The sequence below is a fragment of the Neodiprion virginianus genome, chromosome 2, assembly GCF_021901495.1.
Source record: "Neodiprion virginianus isolate iyNeoVirg1 chromosome 2, iyNeoVirg1.1, whole genome shotgun sequence".
Lineage (NCBI taxonomy): Eukaryota > Metazoa > Arthropoda > Insecta > Hymenoptera > Diprionidae > Neodiprion > Neodiprion virginianus.
In genome coordinates, this window is record NC_060878.1 from 8,749,109 (window position 1) to 8,771,890 (window position 22,782).

At 38.9% G+C, this 22,782-nt stretch overlaps 3 protein-coding genes and 1 long non-coding RNA gene across 9 annotated transcripts in view; 1 reads left to right on the plus strand and 3 right to left on the minus strand.

The window, feature by feature from the left end:
• Positions 1 to 6,762, minus strand: part of LOC124298788 (serine/threonine-protein kinase N) — a 39,356-nt gene extending 32,594 nt beyond the window's left edge. For all 3 annotated transcript variants that reach the window (XM_046751277.1, XM_046751276.1, XM_046751275.1), the window contains exon 1: positions 6,472 to 6,762. In XM_046751277.1, coding sequence (XP_046607233.1) covers positions 6,472 to 6,495 — 24 coding nt within the window. In that variant the 5' untranslated portion in view covers positions 6,496 to 6,762. The remainder of the gene's footprint in view (positions 1 to 6,471) is intronic.
• Positions 6,065 to 9,233, plus strand: LOC124298795 (uncharacterized). Its single transcript, XR_006906885.1, has 3 exons — positions 6,065 to 6,190; positions 8,833 to 9,005; positions 9,097 to 9,233. It is a non-coding gene; the product is annotated as an uncharacterized LOC124298795 (long non-coding RNA).
• On the minus strand, positions 7,230 to 10,808 carry LOC124298791 (conserved oligomeric Golgi complex subunit 6). Its single transcript, XM_046751287.1, has 9 exons — positions 10,591 to 10,808; positions 10,216 to 10,490; positions 9,987 to 10,131; positions 9,601 to 9,812; positions 9,296 to 9,519; positions 8,804 to 9,195; positions 8,564 to 8,725; positions 8,323 to 8,484; positions 7,230 to 8,237 (listed from the first exon to the last, which is right to left on the minus strand). Exons 1-9 carry the CDS (start codon positions 10,675 to 10,677, stop codon positions 8,007 to 8,009), a joined length of 1,890 nt encoding a protein of 629 aa, XP_046607243.1. The 5' UTR covers positions 10,678 to 10,808; the 3' UTR covers positions 7,230 to 8,006.
• Positions 10,809 to 11,296: 488 nt separating this feature from the next.
• LOC124298792 (ankyrin repeat domain-containing protein SOWAHB) overlaps positions 11,297 to 22,782 on the minus strand; it is a 147,915-nt gene continuing 136,429 nt past the window's right edge. For 2 of the 4 annotated variants that reach the window (XM_046751289.1, XM_046751288.1), the window contains 5 exons: positions 18,273 to 18,345; positions 16,254 to 16,346; positions 12,751 to 12,777; positions 12,285 to 12,439; positions 11,297 to 11,963 (listed from right to left, as the gene is read on the minus strand). In XM_046751289.1, the coding sequence (XP_046607245.1) occupies positions 11,694 to 11,963; positions 12,285 to 12,439; positions 12,751 to 12,777; positions 16,254 to 16,346; positions 18,273 to 18,345 (618 nt within the window). In that variant the 3' untranslated portion in view covers positions 11,297 to 11,693. Of the gene's footprint in view, positions 11,964 to 12,284; positions 12,440 to 12,750; positions 12,778 to 15,227; positions 15,253 to 16,253; positions 16,347 to 18,272; positions 18,346 to 22,782 lie in introns of all 4 variants that reach the window. The other 2 variants (XR_006906883.1, XR_006906884.1) reach the window with 2 other exon arrangements.

Here is a 22,782-nt window from a genome sequence, read left to right on the forward strand (position 1 = left end):
TATCACGGACTGCGCGCGTATAATAAACGAATACGACATGAATTACTTATGACGTCACTCTACAATAAGTATCCAATAACGCCGAGTGTCCTACTTAGTCAGGCACTCGGGTGTAAAACGCGGAGAGTGTATAAATTAATGAATATTATCATTATTATTAATTTACATCTGCACTCTGGAGCGAAAAAAACGAATACGCGAAAGAAAAAGAAAAAAAAAAAGGAAAAAAAAAAGAAGAAAGCGGCGCGAGAGACTTTTCGAAAAAATAACATTCACTGGGAGAGTTTTGCCGAGGCGGGTGCGTGTAACACTGTTAGGTAGTTGGGTATAAAATAACAGGAGACACCATGAAGCACCGCCGAGACGACCCAGCTTTGAAACTCGCGCACGACCCGCGATTCGGTGAAAAGATAAGGTTTTATCTGTTATCAGGGACCTCAGATAACACAGGGATTCTCATTTCGGCATATTAAGTAACGTTCAATGTATTTGTAATCACAAAACATGACTTAAATCAATGAGATGTTTGATCAATCCGAATCCACCGATAAGCACGGGTCAATTAGGGTATAAAGACCGATTGATTATAAATAGTTTTACCGTCATTGCTGTGCGCGGCGGTTTAAATAAAAATACCAACAACAACAGCAATAATAATAACAAAAATGACAACAACATGCTTTTATAACCAGCAGAATAAAATGCACGTAGTTGCAAAAATTGCACACGCTCCCACATTTCGCGCTACGTGTAGTCGGTCTAATCGCGAAGCTCTATAATGGGAGCCGATAATCGGCGTATAAACTTCTTCGAGAAAAGAAGGAGGAGGAAAAAATGATGATGACGATGATGATGTTGATGATGCCGGCACGTGAAGGTGACGCGTTCGTCGCGGCGATGACGAAATCCTCTTAAAACTATATAATTTCGAAGCGGTGATAATGAATATAGTAAATATTAAATAATATCCACCGCAGAATACCTTTTAAAAATCAAAACTACAATTTCGTATCGTATTTTTCGGTTACACGGAGTCGTCGATCGTTAGGTTTTTTCATGCAGTTGTTGTGGGTGATAAAATGTTTCGTTTATTTAATTATTAACCCTTTGCGTCAAGGTGGTAAGTATTCTTATCATCAATTTTATCGTCAATTTTTTTTTTTATATTCAGAGAACTTTTCTACATATTTCTTTGCGGTTCTTTTGCTATTTCTAATAGTATACTACTAGATTTTCAATACTTCAGAGTAAGTATTTCGATATATTGTTAATTGTTATGGTTAGAAACAAATTTATTTAAAAAAAATCGTGAAAATTGAAGGTCTGATTCGTTTCCGAGAAAGTTACCCCTCTACGCATGTACATGTTTAACATTAACAATTATAAGACTTCAGGCTCGCTGATAACGAATCTGAGATCGGATTTAAAAAACTCAAGATGGCGGACGAAAATTTCAAATCTCATCGAATACGGAGAAGAAAAATTCTGTTCAGGGGTTTTTGGATTCGCTGATTATGAATCTGAAATCAGAGTTTAAAAATTCAGTATGGCAAACCCAATCAGTGACCCCGAAAACCCCTGCATAGAGTTTGTTGACCGTATTCTATCAAATTTGAAATTTTCATCCACCATATTGGATCCGTAATCTTGAATTTTTGAAATTTGATCTCAGATTTGTAATCAGCGACCCCCAAAACCACTGCAATACTATCTTGTTATAAAAGTAGACTCAGCACAATAATGTGTGACTTACAATCAAAGGGTTAATTAACTTCTGCTTAATCGTTCTTCAAAGTTATCTAAAATCCATTCGCAAACGAAATCATATCGTATTCATAAATGGTTAATAATCGATAACAAGTTTGAGGATGGAAATAATTGAAAAAAAAACAAACAAAACAACGACGCGATTTTTTCCGCAGCACTTAGCAGCTCAACTTTTTTTAATTAACCTTCCGCGCGGTGAGTTTGAAATTTGCTAACTGCGTACGCAGTGAAAGAGAGAAATTCTTTCGACAAAATTAAACCCAACAAAACTTTACATGGCTTATCCTCCTTTTGTTGTAACGGTTTTATTAATTTTTTTCACCAGACTCGACACTGTTCAGAAGGTAAAAAAATAGAAGTAGATATACCGAAGACGATAATTATTAATAATAATAATAACAAAAGTAATAACAATAGTAGTATAAGTACATTCGGACATGTGAAAATTCACCTCGATTTAGAGAACACAAAGCGACGGTTGGTTAAATCTGTACTAAAATTAAACTGTCGACGACTGTATGGCGAAGAGAGAGAGAGCGTGAGAGAGAGAGAGAGAGAGAGATGCAAGAGCGTAGTTTTCGAGAGTTGAGTTCTCTCCTCTCTTCTCATCTCATCGCCGCCCGAGTTACACGCTTCTACACCGTATTTAATGCCAATCTACTACGTCTATGCTGCGTATAGAAATGTGAGAACTGGGGCAATAGTCGTTGCTGTCGGCTTTTCACAATCATCTGTAGTGTGCATAAACTCGACACTGTAACGGAGTGAAAACTATCCGCAGTATGCAAACTCCCAGTATTATTAACATAATGTAGCATTCAATTTATCGACAATAGCACTGCATATACGGAAAACGCCGAGAGTTATAATAATAACATCAACAATAAGGAATTCAACATTCGAGTGAATTGCAAAACGATTTTCACCGACCGTATGTATGATATATATAGATTTTCATTTCATTTACGCGAACGGATTTCAACAAGGATATTTTACATAATTCTTAGGCGTTCGGCGGCGATGAATAGGGTAAACAATTAATTGCGGTAAAAATACACGGGTAATTATACAGACATATAGACTCACGGTTATTTTTTTCATGAATTTTCATGCACGCCTAATGATGCTCGAACATCAATTAAACTTGTCATACAAGCACGTGTTTACAGGTATGTATACAATAATGATGATAATACTGGCGTGAGTCACTTTACGCAACGCTGGTTTGTAAGTTCGATGGGTAATCGGCTTTGGAAGAGAGAGAGAGAGAGAGAGAGAGAGAGAGAGAGAGAGAGAGAGAGAGAGAGAGAGAAAAAACAAACGTACTATAATTCAATTAAGAGCAAACTTATTGTTGCGTTACGTAAAATTGCCAGACAAATCGCGTGTATGTGTGTTTTTGAATGTGTATGTAGTTTGTGTTCAATAAGCCTACTATATTACGATTATGATGTACAGGATGTGATATTATATACACTGAGAAAAATTTCATTTGTTACAGTAACTAGAAAAATCCCGTAAAACAGGTATCGTTAAAAAAAACTGTTTGAATATTGTTGGAATTACGAAAAACGAGGTACGCAAAATCGGTTTCTGAGGTTTACTCTACTTTTTTAGTTAAACAAGGCTTTAACGTCAATTCATTCTTGCACAATCATTAAATTTTCGGAAAAGTTATAGGAAAATATAGTAACAGTGATCGTAATGAGAAAGAATAGTAACGGATACTAGACTTTCCGGTAACACCTAGAAAACTAATTTTAATTTTCTACCTGGAACTATATTTTTCGATTGTGGTAAAAAATGAAAATAGTTAGGGACTGAGCGATAACCGGAACTAAAAATTTCTCTCAGTGTATATATGTATAAGAGTGTTTAAAATAATTTTTCTTTCCTCCGATGCACGATTTCAACAACAGCAACGGCCTGTATGTTGTTTCATTACAAATTGAGGGAGACAAAAATTATCTCGTCGTTGAACCGTATGTTTCGTGTTACCAAAACACTTTGTTAAAGGGTCATATCAAATACTGGATTAAGACCGAAAGAGTTTGAAACCAAAGATAGAAAACAGAGAATTTCATTGGGTGAGATTGTTTCAAATACCGCTCCAAGACATTTCGTCAGATAACAAAAATTGTGAGGTTGAGACATTATTTAAAAACAGATGTATTTATACTCTGTGACTAAAATCACAAGGGCGGATGCGCCAAAAATCGAGATCTGTAACAAAAGCGCGTATATCAATATGACCATTGTATAAAAAGTCGCGTGAAAGTAAAAGGTTTGTACGACTTTTCAATTGTAGTCAAATGTAAAAATAACTAAAAAATGGGTCATACGCTTTTTTGTGATTTTAGTCAGGTGTGCCTTACGCCCTTATAATTCTACGATTTTTGCGAACCTTTGAGCCATAGTGGTAAGTATCCCATCCGTTTTTCAAACATTTAGACAACTTCTCAATTATGAATCTGAAGTAAGATGTTCAAAATTCAAGATGGCGTATCTAATATTAACTATATGGATCCACCATTTTCAATTTTGGTAATTAGACTTCGAACTCGTCATAAGCGACCCAAAGAACCCCTGGGCTCAGATTTTTGTGTAATTTAAGTCATTTAAAAAAATTTAATTCTTCATATTGGATCCGCTATTTTGAAATTTCCGAACCCGAAATCAGATTCGTAATAAGCAGCCCTAAAATCCCTAACAAAACTATATCGTTACAATAGTTTACTCCGAACAATAATGCATGACTACAAGGATTGATCATCCGTCGAGACGCATACACTCATATCCCCTTTTGTTATTCAAATTCCAGAAGGGCGTAAAATGACGCACACGCCCTTTCGATTCTAGTCACGCGATGTGACTTATACGTCTCGCGTGTCGTTGGAGCAGCAAAGACGAGTGGCCGTGTCTCAAGTGGCGGCAAAAAATGATGTGAGAGGAAAACAAATCAATGAGAAATTAAGAAAAGAAGAAGATAATCGCGGCACGGTACGACACAGACGTTCGTTATACGTCCATGCGTGTCGGTATATCGTAGGTACGAGACGCTCAGAGAGATCGCTCCTCGCAGTTTAGAATCCCTTTCCTTCCTTTCTTTCCTCCAGACGCACCTTTCGGCTGTTGCCATGCCTCTGTTCTGTACCACCAAGGACCCGTTAGGCCTCCAGTCCTCCTCGAACTACTCGAGAGTGCCTGCATGGGCAGACATAACCGACGGAGGGTATTTTCCTCGAGATATTCAAGGTCTTAACGACTACACGCATCATACGATCGGTCAAAGAAAGCTCTTCGGTTCTTCAATCAGAACGAGGTTGAAGTTAGTAACGTTATCGTAACGAAACATTGGGGAAAAAATCACTATTTTCTTAATTTTATAATGATTTTTAAGGAACTAGGATTTCGAAATATGAGTGTGTTCTGTTTTATTACAGTTTACTAAACTTCAGACAATTCCAAAATGGCAGAATAACGGTTTTTCCTCAGCATGAATAGTTACGATACGTTACCAACCTCAATATGATCAATTAGAAGAGAGTGAAGTTCGTAACGTTGACTTGACGATTCATTTTTAGGAAAATCATTATTTTGCTACTGTAGGATCGTCTCAAACCGACTAATCTGTTTTTAAAAAGCAAAGTGTATTTAGATTTTGGAAATTAAATTCTTTTAAAGTCGTTCTAAATTTTCAAAACAATAATTTTAGTTTCAATCTTTCGTTACATTAACGTTACTAACTTCAGCCTGGTTCAATCAGGGCGTCTGTACAACATCAATTTCCGTAGTCTCATCAGGTGAGACGCTCCGAAATTTCGGGGGGGGGGGGGGGGGGGGAGGTCAATTTTCGGGACAAAGAAACTGATAATCAATTTATATGTTCATGTTTTCAAGTTTTTTCAATTTTGAAGAAACCAATCCAGTTGATTCGGTTGAGAATTTTGACCCGAAACGAAGGCTTTCACACACTTTCTCGTACGGGACTTCCGGTTACAGTACGTTATAGGTAAAAATGGCGGACATAGAAACGTTTGAAACAATAATGATTTGGACAAACGGTAGATGAAAAATTGTTCAACGAAGCAGAATCCGAATGTTTACCGCAGCTGTATCGATACTCATCGTTCTGCTCTTTATCCAGTCTTCTCATATTTTTCGGAGCGGCATTAAATCGCTGGGGAATTTTTGAGGTTAGGCAGACACCGGTCCGAGGATTATTCAACCCAGCGCAAGCCTGGTTGTGTATGCGCATGTATAGACAGTAAACACCTGCCTCAAACCGTTGACGATAATTCGAGATCTGGTTTATTGCGGCTTATTCGGAATTAGTCGGTAGGCGTTCGTCGATTAGATTACAGCCATAGAGGGGCCTGGAGCAACGGAGAAGGGAAATAATCGCGGTTGAATGAGTCAAGTAGTAAGAATCGAGTTACGTGTGCTTAATTATTGCGGCATATCGGAAACACATGGTGAAACTGGCGTCCGTCGATTTAAAACGATTAAACGCAGACTTCACAGTGAACGAAGTGATAGGCTCCTAGACGTAAGAATTCGAGAGAAAATGAGCAAGGAGGAAAATCTTAAATCCCGAAACGGAGGGCGAAGGTATAAATCGGCGGTGAAATAAGGCGAGGGCGATGTTTATGGCGGCTTGCCAGTAAGGCAGGCGTCCACGATTGCCGAGGAGCTGGTACTCACCTGATAATAGCTCGAGTCGGCCATCTTGGCACAATATTCACTCACTTTCTATCCGCCTTTTGTGCACAAAAAACACCAAAATCCATATTTAGGAGGGCGCACCGTTTTCGCACTCGGCCGTAACGGAGAACCGAACCCTCGACTCGACCCCGTGCGCACCTCGATTATCTCGCTGAGAACTATGTTATTGCTTAATCGTCGAACGACTATTGTTAAACGGGATGAACAACGTGCGGACAAAATGCCGACGCAACCGCATTCCTCCGCACCGAACCCTCGACTGATCGGCGAGCCAATCTAAGCGCGCATCATCACGAGGCGCACTTCCATCCCTACCGCGACTACACCATTGGCCACTTCCCCGCGCCAACATATCCGACACTACAGTTTGAATTTATTTTCACGTTTTACTTATCTACCGCGTGTAATGCAACCTCTTCCACTTATTTACATGTGTAACATGTAACCTGCTAATTCTCTTCTGTTTACCATTTCTGCCACTTTGCGATGTCGAGCACCGTTCGTTCATTCAAGTATTAGTTTTGTTACGCGTAACGAGGATACTTCTTACCTTTATTTTAGTAAATACAAATAGTTATCTTACATTCTTTATTATTTTTTTCTCAAACTTCAAAGTTTTCAGCACCGAGTAATTTTATTTCGAAATTTTTAATTCTCGTTATTGCAATTTATTTTATTAATCTGGGACCAGGTATATATCGTTACGGACCGCAATAGGGAAATTTCTTGTGTTTTTGTTTTTCAAGTTTAATAATTTGTATTTTACAGTGTATAAGGATGGACAATCCATGAATTTTCCACACGTATAGGCATACTGTGAAATTACATTTCCATGTATTCTGGATTGGGTAACGATTTACACGGTTCGATCAATAGGACTGGACTTACATACCTGTCTGGTTATAAAAGTGTGGGAACAAATAATATCGAGCTACTAGCTTATGTTAAAAATAATATAATAATGTAATTTCTCCAAAGTTGACGATAACTGAGCTTCTGCTATTTAAATTTGCGGATTGTAGTTTTATTTCGTTGAATTAATCAATGTTCAATCGATTACCTTCCGTTCCACTGTTTAAACTAATCTCACTGTTCTCTTGACTAACAATTTTCTGTACCCACAGGTTTTCGACCAGATTGTACGTCCAAGACATCTTTGACTTCAAGCAAATCCTACGCATACATTTCAAAACAGGATTCTTTTGAAGGACCATTGTGTCTCAAAACAAGTTTTTCACAATGAGACCTCCATCCAACAGTTTAGCGGTTTTAGGGTTGGTTTTTTGGATTGAATTAGCAGGCCACTTAAAAAAATACATCTGCGACAAGTACCTAACTGGTACTTGGAGAAATAAATTACCGACTCGAAGCAAAAATCTTAATCAAAATTGCGTCTTAAGGCCACGGACAGTTTCTCAGGCAGTTCGTTATGATCGCAGTTATAAAATGTCCTGTTTTGAGGCAAATACGTACGTTGTTTAGCAAATTTTTTTAAAACCCTGTATTGAGCAACGTTAAGAGACTAGCGCTTTCAACAGTTCCTCCGGTGTTCTTGTGAATAAGCTATTTGGATTTTGATAGTTATTTTTAGGATCATGACAACCGTCATAAAGCTGTTTGTATATTGCACCAATAACTTCAAACGATCGTCTCTGCGTAACTGTTCGATGCGTATTGCTCTGTAACAAGCTGATTTGGGGTAGCAAAAGAATGTCCGGCATCACCAGAAACGCTTCCAGTTTGTTCTGTGAAAAGAAAAGTTAGAAATAATAATTCAGAAATCAGAAATTGAATTTTATCATCGTATGATCATCAGGGAATTACGTGTACCGTGAATTCTTTTACACTCAGTGGATCCATCCCAGGGATCAATGAGAGTGGGCCTTGTTCTCGCCCTTGCAGGATCGTGTATATTGGGCCAAGATTTAAATTTGCAACCAAAGAACTAGCTTGTTCAGACGTCAGAGTATCCAGCTGCGCATCTGCTTGCGCCTGGGGATTATCAACGTTAACGATGTTGTGAATTACGCTTTATAGTATGCAGAAAAATTGACAAGGCATCATTTCTTACCTGTAGTCTTTCCAGTCTCTGATCCATGTACTCGTACAAGGCCAAAGTAGATTGTATTTGATGCATACAGTTCAGAAGATACACAGCCATATCCACGGTTGGTAATCTCGATGCAGTTTCATTAACTTCTTGCAATAACGGATCGATCACGCAGGATACAATCTATCACAAAGAAATCGTAACGATATTAGTTGGGTAAAAATCAGGTCTCATATTCCTGCTGTTGAAGCCAATACTAACTTGAAGCATGTCTTTCTCTCTCTCTTCAGCTATACTGGCAACCGAGAGAACTTCGTTGAGGAGAGAGAGCAGCCTGGAAACCGATGGTGCTGGAACCAGATCGGTGCCTGGTGGCTCAGCGCGATCTCCCAAAGCAGCTCGAGTTTCTCTCTGAAGTCGAGTAACGAAACTACGTTCGCTTTGCTCCAAGAGATCGTTGAGGGTAGTTGTCAACATGCTGTCAGGCACGACTTGCGTTATTATCGCCTGATAAAATCTGATCAATGTTGTTACAGAATAGAAAACTGTTGCAGGAGCTTCCACCGCAAGGATATGTTCAACCCTGGATTTCAACGGGTGGCACAACCCCTCTGTTATATTACCGAGAGCTGTTTTAATCTGATCCGATACATCTGAAAGATTTGAATATGGTTGGATTACCATTAGCAGCTTGTCATGTTTCCAATTTGTATTTTCATTGGTAAATAAAATCTTGTGGTGTGGAGTACTAACCTGTTTTATCGCGTGCTTTTACTAGCGTTAATATATTTTCTTTCTCTACCGGAATGGCCTGGTGTAGCCAGGCAAGCATGTCTCCAACGTACCGCTTTGGGTCATGAGCGTGCATTTCTATCGGATTGGAACTACCGCCAAATGCGTGGCCAAGTGTTAGCGCATCAATGAATGATCCAACCAAAATGGATCTCCTGGCAGTACAATACTCGTCTAATACGTATCTGAAATTGGTTTTTACTAGTTAACATTCGGACTGGATGTTCGCTTGACTGAACTATCTATATTATTGATTAATATCTTACTTGTAGAGAACAGGCCGATCCTCCAGCTTGCTCATTGCTTTGATTAATAGGGGAGCAAGCAGCTCATTCTCAATGTGTCTACACTGGCTTTGTGTCCAGCGATATAGCCTTTCCAATGCCGCTTCTTGAAGCAGTGTCATTCTCTGCATAACGTCTAGCGCCAACGTTTGGTAGCCAGATTGCATCAAGATTCGGCAGTTGCTATGTATCTCCTTAAAGAAACAGACTTTTATGAAATTTTCTGTGTCAAATGAGGCACTATAAAAATTGTTCATTTTAATAAAAAATAAAGACACATTGTGGCTGATCATTTGAAGAAAACATAGTTTTCTGATACTATAGTCATAGGTAAGACTGTATTAAAAGCAAAGTAATTTTTGCCTCACCTGTACACGATCAGCAACAGCAAAGAACTCGTTGGTAATGGGCGCTTCTCGGGAGGGGCCATGCAGTATAGCGAGTTCAGACGAAGTCAGTTGGAAGTTCTTGATAAATGTATTAGCGACATCTTGCTGCATTGACAATTTTTTGCTGAAATCACATTAATCGTAAAGTAAAATGTTTTTAATACAATTAAAGCGAATCATTACGTTCAACGGTGAAAGTTGAGCAGACCTTTCATTTTGTAACTTCGTAGTTTGATCGATCAGTTGGAGTGTCTGTGTTTTGGTGGTTTGCAACTGATTGGTCATAGTTTGGACAGAGGAGTTCATGGCTACGACATCGTCGTATATCCCGTCCAAGGCGGATTTTACTTCTCTAAATGCCGATAAAAAGTCTTCGTTAATGTGCAAGCTCCTCCGCTCTATTTTGCTCCGCAAATTTCTTCGCGCGTTCAGTGTATTGTCAGTAAAAAAAGTTGACAATTCTTTGAGAGCTTCTAAAGTATCCTGTAAATATTCAAGACAAATGGATAAATAATATCGCATAGAGAAATTGGATGGGAAGAATTTTTCAACTGCGTGGTTAGGTTAGAAAAATTCTGTCTACCTTGTCATTTTCAAGTCGAGACTCGAGAAGCTTATCAACACGTTGTATCAAGATGGAGCTTCCCCCCGATACGTTATTTGTGTTCATGTTTTTCTATTGAAATGTTCAATCACTTGCGGCAGGCTGTTCCTGCTTTCAGAAACGTCAACATTGTCATCACAGTGCTGGAAATTAAATGAGTAGCCACGTGATACCCGATGACGTTTCGAGTCACGAAGAATACGAGGCTGAACGGAAGGCCAAAGACCGGATTAGTTTCAGGACTAGCCATCCGTCGGTACAGAGAAACTTGGACTAGTCAATAAGAGCAGTTACCAACAATCGGTAAGAGTCATGAAAGTATGGGAAAACGAATGATAATACCAGAGACTAAAAAACCTTTCGAATGTTTTAATTTGCCGCCAAGATAGCGACACCAACTGTATCGGGTATTGACGCCACCTTTATTTGAATTTAACGACTAGGATATAGGCTTAGAAATTCTAATGTTGCCATAGTTGGATTATGTTAATTAGGGTTAGGTTCCCTGTAGTAGCGTATAATTATTGAGCAAGTTCTGTTTCTCATCAAAAATCCATTTGGGATAATTTTTTGAACAAAGTCCCACTGTCATTATTTTTCTTTTCCTATTTACTCTTATGTAAGGCCAAAACAGCAGGTTTTTTTATCATGAAAATAATATAAGGATTGATCGAGGTTTGCGAAATTAATTGATAACATTATATTTCTTTACATTACAAATTGATAAAAATAGAATGAACATTACAAGCTCGGTTATACCGTAGTGCATGATTAGTAATCCGACGAAAACATTCACAAAAATATAAATTTACAAATATATAATTCAATAAATTAATCATTATATGTACGCAGAATATGAATATGGCGTCTCCGAACCATGCAGTTGTGATAATCGATATTATACGTATTTACATTAACAATAATAATTCAAGATTGAAAATCATGTGATGATTCAACACCTTTTCCCAATACCAATTATAAGAAATAACCAATACATATATTATAAAAAAAAAAACTGATGCAAGACAAAAACAAAGAACTATGGTCAAAGAAAGCAGACAATGCGACAAAAGCGAAAAATTTTACATCAGCGCGGAACCACGCCACGCGGAATCGAACCCGCAAGCGTTGTCGGAATCTGAATCGTTTTGAGGCGGGGGCGAAGTTACTTCAACATTGGTAACTGGAGGTGGCTGTTGTGTCAATCCGCGTTGCGGAGGATCGGTAACTTGGCCGTGTCCCTGGGGATGAGGATTGTTATTTCTTTGATGCGAATTGAAATCCTGAGCTCGTCTGCTTCGACGCTTCTTAATCGGTGCGTATTTTGGTGGCGGCATAACTTTGTGTTCCGTCTAAACATAAATGAGAATGACTAGATATTGTTAGTAATATTTTCTTTTCACAGTCAGATTCGACCGCGCAAGGTAAAAGAAGCAACGAAATTGAGTTTGAAAGAATTATGAAAAGCCCAAATATGTACGCGGCGAACCAATATGGCGCCGAAAATTTGATCAGCTGATAACTTTTGGCAAATTATGCAAATATAAGGCTGCTTGAATTTTATGTTTTGGTTACTATGGACTGGAAAATACTGTAACAGACTAAAAAAGATTGTCTGAATGACAATCGATTACGATTTTTTTTCAGACCCAACTTGTCGTCCGCGTCGTTACCTGTATATTATCGGCGGATCCCCAACTTTTGTGAATCTTTTCGTTGGTAGCGCTGGCGTTGCTAGTCGCCACACCCAGGAATTGGCTGAAGGCTTCCGTCGTCCGTTTCACGCGGACGTTCAATGAGCCAATTCGTAGGAAACCAATATCTTTCTCTGCGTTCGATCACGTAAAAAGAATGTTTAACAGCCGCAATGGTATAAGTTATTCGTTCATCTTTCCTCATTGGTATGTATAATGTGAATGAGCGCAACAAAAAGCAAGAATAGAGCAAGCAAATGAATTTCAGAGTGACGTACAGCGTCGAAGCATTTGAAATGACAGAAAAAGTTTATGGCAAGTTTTACGGTACGGTAAGTTTACGAAAATTGGACTAATAAAACCGTACGGAGAATTTATGGAATTCACGGAAAAAACCTTTAATCCTTTGTCTTTTTCCGATTACCCTGATTGGGTTGATTCTTACCTGCATGTTTTTTCCTTGCTTTTATTTCTGAAATAGAATAAAAAATTATTTTCACCTATTAACATAGTGATTCGAGGAAAATCGTTAGGTATACAAAAGGCTGCGACACGAGAACTAAGCTCAGGCCATAGTTATGTACAAAGTTCGTGACGATGAACGTAGTCCACGAGTAACATTCAACGAACCTCTCTCTATACACAATACATATACAACCATTTGATGGGAATGATATGTATTAACGATTAAGTCAGCAATAATCGTTATATACAATAATAAATGTTCGATCGATCGTAAAAGAAAGCAAACATGTTATTAACATTTGATCAATTACCAAGATAAAATTTTTTATCAAGCCATTTAGTATCGATCTGTAAATTATAAGCAATTAGTATCACGCTCGCAGTTAATGCGTTAACACTCTTACACGAAAATGAAGAGTTAAGAAAGCTAATTTAGCACAGCCGATATCGCGTAATCACGGTACTAGATACGTGGTATTACACAGGTATAATCTTTCGTGTATAGATTACATCCTGTATTAAACATGTAATATTTGGCAATATAGATGCGGAGATTTACGTCATAGGTGACATGCCTGTTAGAGGATCAATAAAATTATATGGTAGACGAATACCATGAAAGCTGAGAATAAAGAGCAAAGCTGTATTGATACTGGATTGCATTTGGAAATTATAGAATCGTAAAATTTTTGCTTCCTTTTTCTAATTTTCCAATAATTGAGCGAAGGAAATTAAACAGCCTGCGATTATCGCCGTGCATTATTTAAATCCTGATATTTACACTTGAATTTTATGCCTCACAGTCGCCTCTCGTTATAAAGCAGCATATTTTACTTCAGGCTCGAGAACTTTCTCCATTCAAGTACCTCGATTCTCGATGAAAATATTGAATTTTTATTTTCCAGAACTCCGTCTTCTACAGTCTCGCAACTGGCTTTATAACGAGAGACAACCGTAACTTTTTTTTCTGCGTTATTTCTACAGATTAGAGCCGAAAGTAATCGTAATTTCCTTTGCGAGAAGGACTCTTTTCGATCACGTAAGAATCCCTAGATTTATTTGAGGAGTTGTTACAGGGGATGTGTGAGGTTGAGTTATAAAAAAGATATGCTCATGCATTACTCTGCCGTATGAATGTGATACGGGGATAAAGTGTATAAGTAACTGATAATCATGCTTTATTAAATAATATACGCAGTGTTTACAGCGTTTCAAAGGATATTAGGATCACCTAAGTGATATATGCATATATTAGTGCGTGGGTTACATACTACTGCCACTCCAGTGCTCGTCAATCGTATTACACAACACTGATATCAACTATATCAAACGAAGCGTTAAAACGAAACATTCATAACGTACATTTCTGCATCTAATTGCAGATTTGACACGAGTAATAAGAACGGAAAAAAAAACGGAAATCGCAACTACTCACACCGTTGCGTAATGTTATTAATTATGTACACTGTAGTCCGTAGTATTAATACTACTGGTAGCATTATACAAAGAAAAGGAAGAAATGTAAATAAGTATGATAGTCGATAAATCAGCAGCTCTATTGCGGTTTAAATATCAACTGGCTAAAACAAGTTGTAATAACATTATTTTCAATTCTTGACCGTGACTTTTTATAGCTTAAGTCAAGAGTAATAAGTGATTTAATGTTTATTTGTTCACTTTTTGAGCGTGTATACTTTTAGACAACAAGACTTGTAAATTCTTTTAGAAATCTCTTGGGTTTTTTTTTTATACTGATTCAATATACTGCAGTATTACATACACTGAGAAAAATTTCATTTGTATAGTAACTAGAAAAATTCAGTAAAACAATTATCGTTAAAAAAAACTGTTTGAATATCGTTGGGATTACAAAAAACGAGGTACGCCTAATCATTTTGCGCTATCGTCGATCCTTTTTTGGTAATTGCAACGCAAAATCAGTTTGTGAGATTTACTCTACTTTTTTAGTTAAATAAGGTTTTATCGTCAATTTATTGTTGCACAAGCATTAAATTTTCGCAACAGTTACAAGAAAATATAGCAACAGTGATCGTAATGAGAAAGAATAGTAACGGATACTAAAATTTCCGGTAACAGCTAGAAAACTAATTTTCATTTTGTACCCAGAACTATATTTTTCGATTGTGGTAAAAGAAAATGAAAATAGTTAAGGACTGAGCGGTAACCGGAACTGAAGGTTTCTCTCAGTGTACAAGAAGAGCGCATAGAGCAGTGCATTATCGAATATGAATAAATAAATAAAAAAATCATGCCAACAAGGAAACAACGAATGAAAAATTGACATGGAAAATAATGACCGACGAGTTGTAGGAGGTGAATAAAAGTATAAGTATTTCTGTATATATACGTTACTTCAGGTACGGGAGCTACTTTAACCGGGTGCGACTCAAGCGTTTTACTACTATAGCAGAGATGCGCTTCTCATAGTCAACTTGCCTGAGCGTGGCCGCAGCAGTAATCCCTACAACAGAAGATTACTATTCCAGAAACCCAAGATACTCACCAAATACCCTCAACCTTTAACAAATATCAAATTAATCATGTAAACTTATTATATTATAATATAGGTACGTAGATATTTTAGATTTGTTACAGAACTAGACAGCGTTGAAGGCATTATATACAGATATGGCTGCCTTTCGCCAACACCTGGCGTTCCGGATCCCATAAATACCCAGTTAATTACTAATTAAAATATTGTATAATATGAAAGTAGGCGTATAATAATTCGAAAATTGTTATTACACGCGCCCGCATCCCATCCAGAACACCACGTATACACGTATAATATATATTCAGGTATGTAATACTGATCGAAAACATCGATTGCGCCGTGCAGAGAATATAATCGTATAAAAATAACGTTATACCTATAATAATAATAATACAGGTAGGTGTATAAGCACAGAGGTAGTATAAAAGAGAAAAATATTAACCAAGATCTCGCCAGTGCAACGGAAATTCGGTGAAGAAAGCCGGTGAGCGGTGATAGGTGCATGCGGGCATGGGGCGCCGGTTGTTAGTGCTTGATATATGTATAGTGCCAAGGTGGTGTAATTTACTGGTGCAGGGTGACGGGCTCGGTGCCGATGCATGCGGAAATACGGTGAGCGGCGATTGCCGTGTGTTAGTGACCGTAGGAGGGGGGAGGGAGGGAGTTGTTGAGTTTTCTCGCTTTCGGCGCATGAGACTCGCCCGCGGTAATTCAGATGCCCGCGACCTGCGCTTTTTTCTTATCTTTACGCGAGGAAGCGGTCGGGCTGAAGTTCTTGCGGAGAAAACTCGGACCCGACAAGAGGGTCGGTCGCCGATTTTGGCGGTTCTTCATTTTCGCCGGTAAGGTAGCGCGCTTCATCATGTCGGCACGGGAGGGGAGGAGGGAGGCCGTTGCCGGCGCACGCATCGAGGCTGCGCGCAGCAGATTGCCGCCCTCCTCATCCTTCCCCCAGAATAGGTACTCACTGCGGAAGGTGTCCTGGCTCACCGCCGCCTCCTGCGACGCCAGATACTGTCTCGCCTTTTTACCGCTGTAGTCACGAACGTCCTGATTCGCCCCTGAGGAAAAATGGAAATGAATTTATCCCGCTATTCGGATTGTATTCTCGTCGTTCATATCGAGATTGCCACTTGCGAATGCGCCCTCTGGTGGAAAAAAAAATTAAACTAATGCAACCAGGCTGACAGCTGACGGTTGACCGTATTTTTTCACGTGTGGATCGTAGAACAGGTATATTATCGATCACGTTTCATTAATTTATGAGACATGAGTAATTTGATATCCCGAACATTACGATTTGCCTTCATTAAAATCAAAAACTTAGGTTACGTGGTGATAAGATGGCGCCGGCAACCAGGCTCTGACGTCATGAGAACATTTTCCAATGGACGAACGCATACGAGAGATGTAGATAGAGTGGGTGAGACGTGAAATAAGATGCGAAAAGAAATAGAGAGGGAAGATCGCTTAGTGCTCTTTATCTGTCTTCTACGCATGCGCAATAAAGCTTCTTCGGTGATTGGCTGATGATGAGTTATAGTGAAGAGAGGCCCATTAGATGAAACCAGACGTCTGTCAGTTTAAACAAAGAAAACGACCGTAGAAATTTGCGCAGATCTATGATCCAGAGATTTTATTATACCGATCACCTCGTTAAGTCCTCCGAGAAAAGAATTGCTGGGCGTAATCTTAACGCGGATAAGTTTTCGCGTTAGGATAAATTTTGCAAAGACCGATGAATATGAAAGAGTATCTGGTGCTGCGCTAGGCGGCACTCTTTGATATTAATCGCGGGCCATTTAGGATCGGCATAAGACAGGTTCTGCAGCTGCCACGATCCATTGAGGATGTTACAATCTATTTTTGAGTCTAACGCTGGCCGTTGGAGCGGCAGGTTTTAGTATATTCGTGGCCTCCTGCCAAATGATCATTGATGTAATTAATTTATCACTTTTCCTCGGAGAAACGGGCAATCGATTTATATTCTCCATTTTCGTCAAACTATAATACTGGCTGTGCGCCGAATGATGAGACATTTTAGTAAATGGTGATTTCTATAATAATATCTATATCTAATACACAAGAAATGTATAAGACTGCACTAATTTTGGAAATAATATTGATACAGAGCATAATGTAAGTGCCAGAATTCTACTCACTGAAACGCACGAGCGGTTTTCAACCTCTGTGTGTACATTGAATTGGAAAACATGTCATGTTTCAAAGCATTCTAATGCCCGTTTCAAACCGTTTCGTTTTGTAGAATGCATTATATCCTGATATCGTATTAGAAACTAGGACAGCCAGCATAACGAAGTATATCAATATCTTGTCGGATCGGAAAACGGAAGTGAACAGTGAGAAAAACGTTTCAAGAGCCGTAAGAAAAAGTCCTTTTACAAGAGTAATCTGTGGGTTAGAGTTCTCAAGAGAAACGACGAGCAAACAATATTTGCTGACAAACGCGGCCTGAAGGCAGTGAGGATTTTATCAGGTTACGGGACATCGACGTTGTAGCGCGGCGCTAGGAGTGCCTCGTCAAATTGATTATCCGTCGACGAAAGGCAAACAGGGTAGACGAGAGAGGTGCAGAGGTGGGAAGTTTGGTGGCGGAGGCGAGGCCCAAAGGCCGACAATCAAAGTCGGGTCTAATGGGTATCGAATAGGTGGACTCGGATATTGGCCGGCGATAAGAAGAGGACGCGTAATCTGTAGCAAACAGTCGGCGAAGCTTTGAGCCAAGCCGGCAGGGCGAAGAGGGGTTCACTCTGTTTGCGCTGGGGCCAAGCCGACCTGTCAATCACTGCAGCAGCTCGCCCTTTGTCCGAGTGATTTTCAACCCGAATCAGTGCAGCAGCTCGCAGCGGTGACTTGAGTCACTTCAACACAGACCGTTGGGATTTTCACCGTTTACACGACGGCGACAACCATCGAACAATAACCACCGAACCCAACGTTTCAAACGATAGCGACGATATACTCACCGTACACTTGGACCAGAAGATTAAAGATGTTCTCGTGGTCGAACTGCATCGCTATGTGCAGTGGCGTGTATCCCTGAAAAGGAAAACATCGTCAGAACTTGGTGTAAATTCACACCGTGGCGGTTCAGATTACAATTGACATCACGCTCGGTGTAATCTGAATTCAAAATAGTTAGACCAAGGTCCGACGGACAAGTTAGACACATATGTGTACGAAACGCACTCTCTGAATAACCAACCTTCCATGGCCGACGCCAACCGGCGTCGGTTCGTAACGAGACGCGTAATGTGAAGAAATGTAAAAGCCTTTTATTCATCAATAAATATTATTCATTTTAATATGAACGCATGTGGGATTTTATTTCGGCCAGACGGACGAGGAGCCTAAAGCTTAAAAGATACCACATATTTTTCATTGACTGATTGATTAAAAGTTTATTACGATCTGAATAAAAAAAACACCATGGGGTAAAATATTAGTATACTGTTAGAGGAAATCTCTTCAACTTCATGCTCATCCTCATTTTCTCTATATGTACCGAGAGTTCTTTTGGAAAGGATCTGCTTGACTATTGCAACTCGTTTAGTTTATAAGCGTAGCCAACTTGATAGGTGAAAGGTTATGGTTAACTATCACCAGTCAATCGGTCGATTCTAGGGAATTTTTTCTCGGCATCGAAGCTTTGCGTCAAGCTGCAAACACGGATGTCATCCAATGAAAATTAAGCACGTTGAATCGCGCGCGCTACGATCATGTTCTTTCAAGAAGAACTCTCGATATAAAACCCAACGTCTTCTGTCTGTCTGTCCGTATGTATTTTCGATTATAACTCCAGAATTAATGAACCGATTTTGATTATTTTTCTTTCTGTGGACAGCTACGATATCAGGTTTTAGGCTCTACTTCGTTACAATCAGATCAACGGTTTTTTTGTAACTCAATTCGAAAGGGGATCACACACTCATGCAAACCCTGACTGAACTCTTACAGATGAAGGAACGTCACGTTGAAGAGTTTACAAGGTTTCGATGAGCTCTACAAAAAAGTTCGCAAAACTAGACGGCTAGGTTTAATAGTTTTGCCACACGAAGTATTTGAAAATATTTGCGTATCGAAAACATCTTTGACACTAGTAATTGTTTCGAAAAAAAAAACAAAAAAACAAAGCGAAATTGGAATTCAAATCGCGTTCTGAACGTATCAACCATTCAAAGATACCGATAGTTCATTTCACCCACTCCGATATATATCCGGATGTGATATGCGGGTGTACGTGACGTAGGTGAATGGAAAGTGAACGTATAATGCCGGAGTGAGAATTTTCAGCCTATACACGATACGCAACAAGGAACGAATGTACAGAAACATTTCTCGTACTACTTTCGTCTCTAATTCCTGGCAATTCCAAGTCTTGTGCCTCGGGGATATTAAGATCACGATATACTGCAAGGAGACCGCGTTGCATACCTGCAATAAATGTATTACACGTATTGCCGCACACATGCAGAGACAATAACGGCGAGTATCATTAATCCCTAATTATACAACAAATTTCGCAGCAGCACAGACCGTGCGAAACTTTGCATTTCCTCCGGATATATAATAATATCCCGTAAGGTGGGTATGTGGGTAGAAAATTACACAGAAACTCAATTAGAACAGGAAATTGCGTCTGCCAATCCTATCGGCTTTCCATTTTCTTACGCCAAATCCAGTAATCATACCCTAATAAATTTCGCTAATTTTGCACAGTTTTGCTCAAGTATATCGTACTATAATTAATTCGGTATTTTAATGTTTAAAGAGGCTGGAGTTCTGCGAAATATCTGTCCATTTCCTATCTCTCTCTTTCTCGATCCCAATCGCATCTCTTTCAAAGCCACCGAACGACAATACGGGAAAATTGATATCCTGTCACGCGGATACGATAAAGGTGGGAAAAGATGGAATCGCATTAAGTGTCGTGCGAGTACGAGCAGCTATTGGTAACGATATTATCGGTGGAAGGAAGGAAGGAAGACAGGTGATTTTCTTCGGTATAGGTTACCGGTCGCAGAGTAGCAGCTGCAGTCTTCCGCGTCTCGTTTGACGGGCGTCGTTCGGCGTCGCGACGCTTGTACAAGTCGGTCCGAGAACCGATCGAGTTCAGAAATCGATTCGAAAATTTTCGGATCCTCTGTAAGAAATCCGCGCGTTTAGAAATGTCGCGATGATATTCCGGCCGCGTACAAAGCTCGCGAAATTAAGACAAGCCGCGCTGCTTGGTGCGTAACGCGTAAACCGCAGAGAGACGGGACCGAGATGCGTAGAATGTAGGTAATCCGGTAGGTGAGTTGCGGTTTTGTTCGGTACGCGACTCCGAATTCGTCTGCGGTTTATACCGCCGGTCCCAGGCCGATGTCCTCGGGGTTCAGGGCTACAAATTTTACCCACCAAAGAGATTTTCGACACCGAGATACCCGCGCACAGGAGTGCCGTGGCCTTCAGGTTTTAGGGTATTTTGGGTTTGGATATTTGTACTTTTCCCGAAATGGATGGGGGTCAAAATTTGGATAAAAAAATTTAAGGGTTATAATATCGAATTTTTAAAAAAACTAAAGCTTAATTTATAGAATTTAAAAATGCTGAAACAGAAATATGAAGAAGTAAAAAGAATAGAAAGATCAGAGTGCCGAACTGTAGAATCGTTGGAATTAGATTTTAGACAAAATAGATTCTCATTTTGACGTTCCACGTTCGGACCTCTTCATATTTTGACATACTGTACTCTTCGACTTTCCATATTTACAATTTTCTGTACTTGGACTTTCCACATTTTTAAATTTTATGAATAAGATTTTCCCGTCGCTTATATTTTCTACATCTTAATAACTCTACGAATTAAATGTTCACGTTTATGAAAATTCGACATTCTGGTCATTCTGTAAATCGACAATTCTATTTTTTTTTTTATCCCTACTCGACGAAATTGAGAATGAATGGGGCTCACATTCTAAATAGAAAGATAGAAATGATGAAACAGATAAAAAAAAAAAAAACGTTTCATAAAGTTCCTGTGACGTTAATTGCGAAACAATTTGAGAAAATGTTTTATAATTAGAATGTTTGAGATGATCAATGTCTTATTCCAGAATGTTTTCAGGCTCATTTAGTGGGCAGCATAATTTTCACCTAATTTTTTTGTTGGACTTATAAATTGAGAATAATTGTATCTTTGGTATGAATTTATGGAATGAGATTTGAGCACTAATCAGCTCAACGATAATATTGTACCTACGAATGTGATGGATGAAAAATGAATTACACATGCGCATAATGTACCCTGATTTTTTTTTCGTTTTCTCACTTATACACGAACTGCGCACATCATTTTTAGCAAACAAAATTCGATATCGGGCTACCAACTGATCGGTGAAGTGCAACAGCAGGAGAAGGTCCAGAAAGGAAGGAAAAGTTGAGGGTATCGGATTTAGCGAGAGTGGACGCGGTTAGCCGCAGACGCGAATATATCGTCATTATTGGTTTACGCTGTACAGGCTCATCGCATTAGAATGTAGTCGCTGGGAAAATAAAAACCTCGGAATCGAATTTTACATTCCCAAGTTTATGATCGACGGATTCGTCACGGGCCGTGAAGCATGAAACGTTTACCGTGTGTTTCTTGTAATTGCGGGAGGATGGAAATTGTTTGTAAGTCGGATAATTCGACGGATTGAATTTCAAACGGGAATGATTATGCACTTGCAAAATTCACAGTTACTTGAAATATTTGATGCTGAAAATAAGAGATCTCCTTCAGAAGCGGCTGCTGCACTGTTAATTGAAACAAAACTCAATCACATAATAACTAGGCTGCATTCAGAAAAATGTCATTTGTTACGGTAATTAGAAAAATTGAGTAAAACAGGTATCGTTAAAAAAAAACTTTCAATATTGTTGGAATTACGAAAAATGAGGTAGGCCTAACCATTTTGCGTAATCGTCGATTCTTTTTTGGTTGTTGCAACGCAAAATCAGTTTCTGAGGTTTACTCTACTTTTTTAGTTAAACAAGGCTTCAACGTCAATTTATCGTTGCACAACCATTAAATTTTCACAACAGTTGCAAGAAAATATAGCAACATTGATCGTAATGATGAAGAATAGCAACGGATACTAGAATTTCCGGCATCAGCTAGAAAACTAATTTTCATTTTCTACCCAGAACTATATTTTTCGATTGTGGTGAAAAAATGAAAATAGTTAATTAAGAACTGAGCGGTAACCGGAATTAAAAATTTCTCTCAGTGTATCTGATTCGAAAGGGGCGTAAAACGAAGAATCGTTTGGTAAAAGAAAGAAAACCGAGCAATAAAAAAAAAAAAAAAAAAAAAAAAAAGTGGGAAATAAAATTGAAGTTGCAGTCGCATAAGTAACGGTGATTTTTTACGTCCATTTCTTTTTTTTTTTTTATACCAATGCAACTGCGGAAGGGTCCCGGTTTCGAAAGTATAAGACACTTACATGGGTT

Bases quoted from the DNA above. Each gene is read 5' to 3' on its own strand.
- LOC124298791 (XM_046751287.1), bottom strand. From the start codon at position 10,677: ATGAACACAAATAACGTATCGGGGGGAAGCTCCATCTTGATACAACGT. The intron at 9,813-9,986 runs GTGAGGCAAAAA...TGTTTCTTTAAG, and splicing joins CTGTTGCTGATCGTGTACAG to GAGATACATAGCAACTGCCG. The intron at 8,485-8,563 runs GTAAGAAATGAT...GATAATCCCCAG, and splicing joins AGAGACTGGAAAGACTACAG to GCGCAAGCAGATGCGCAGCT.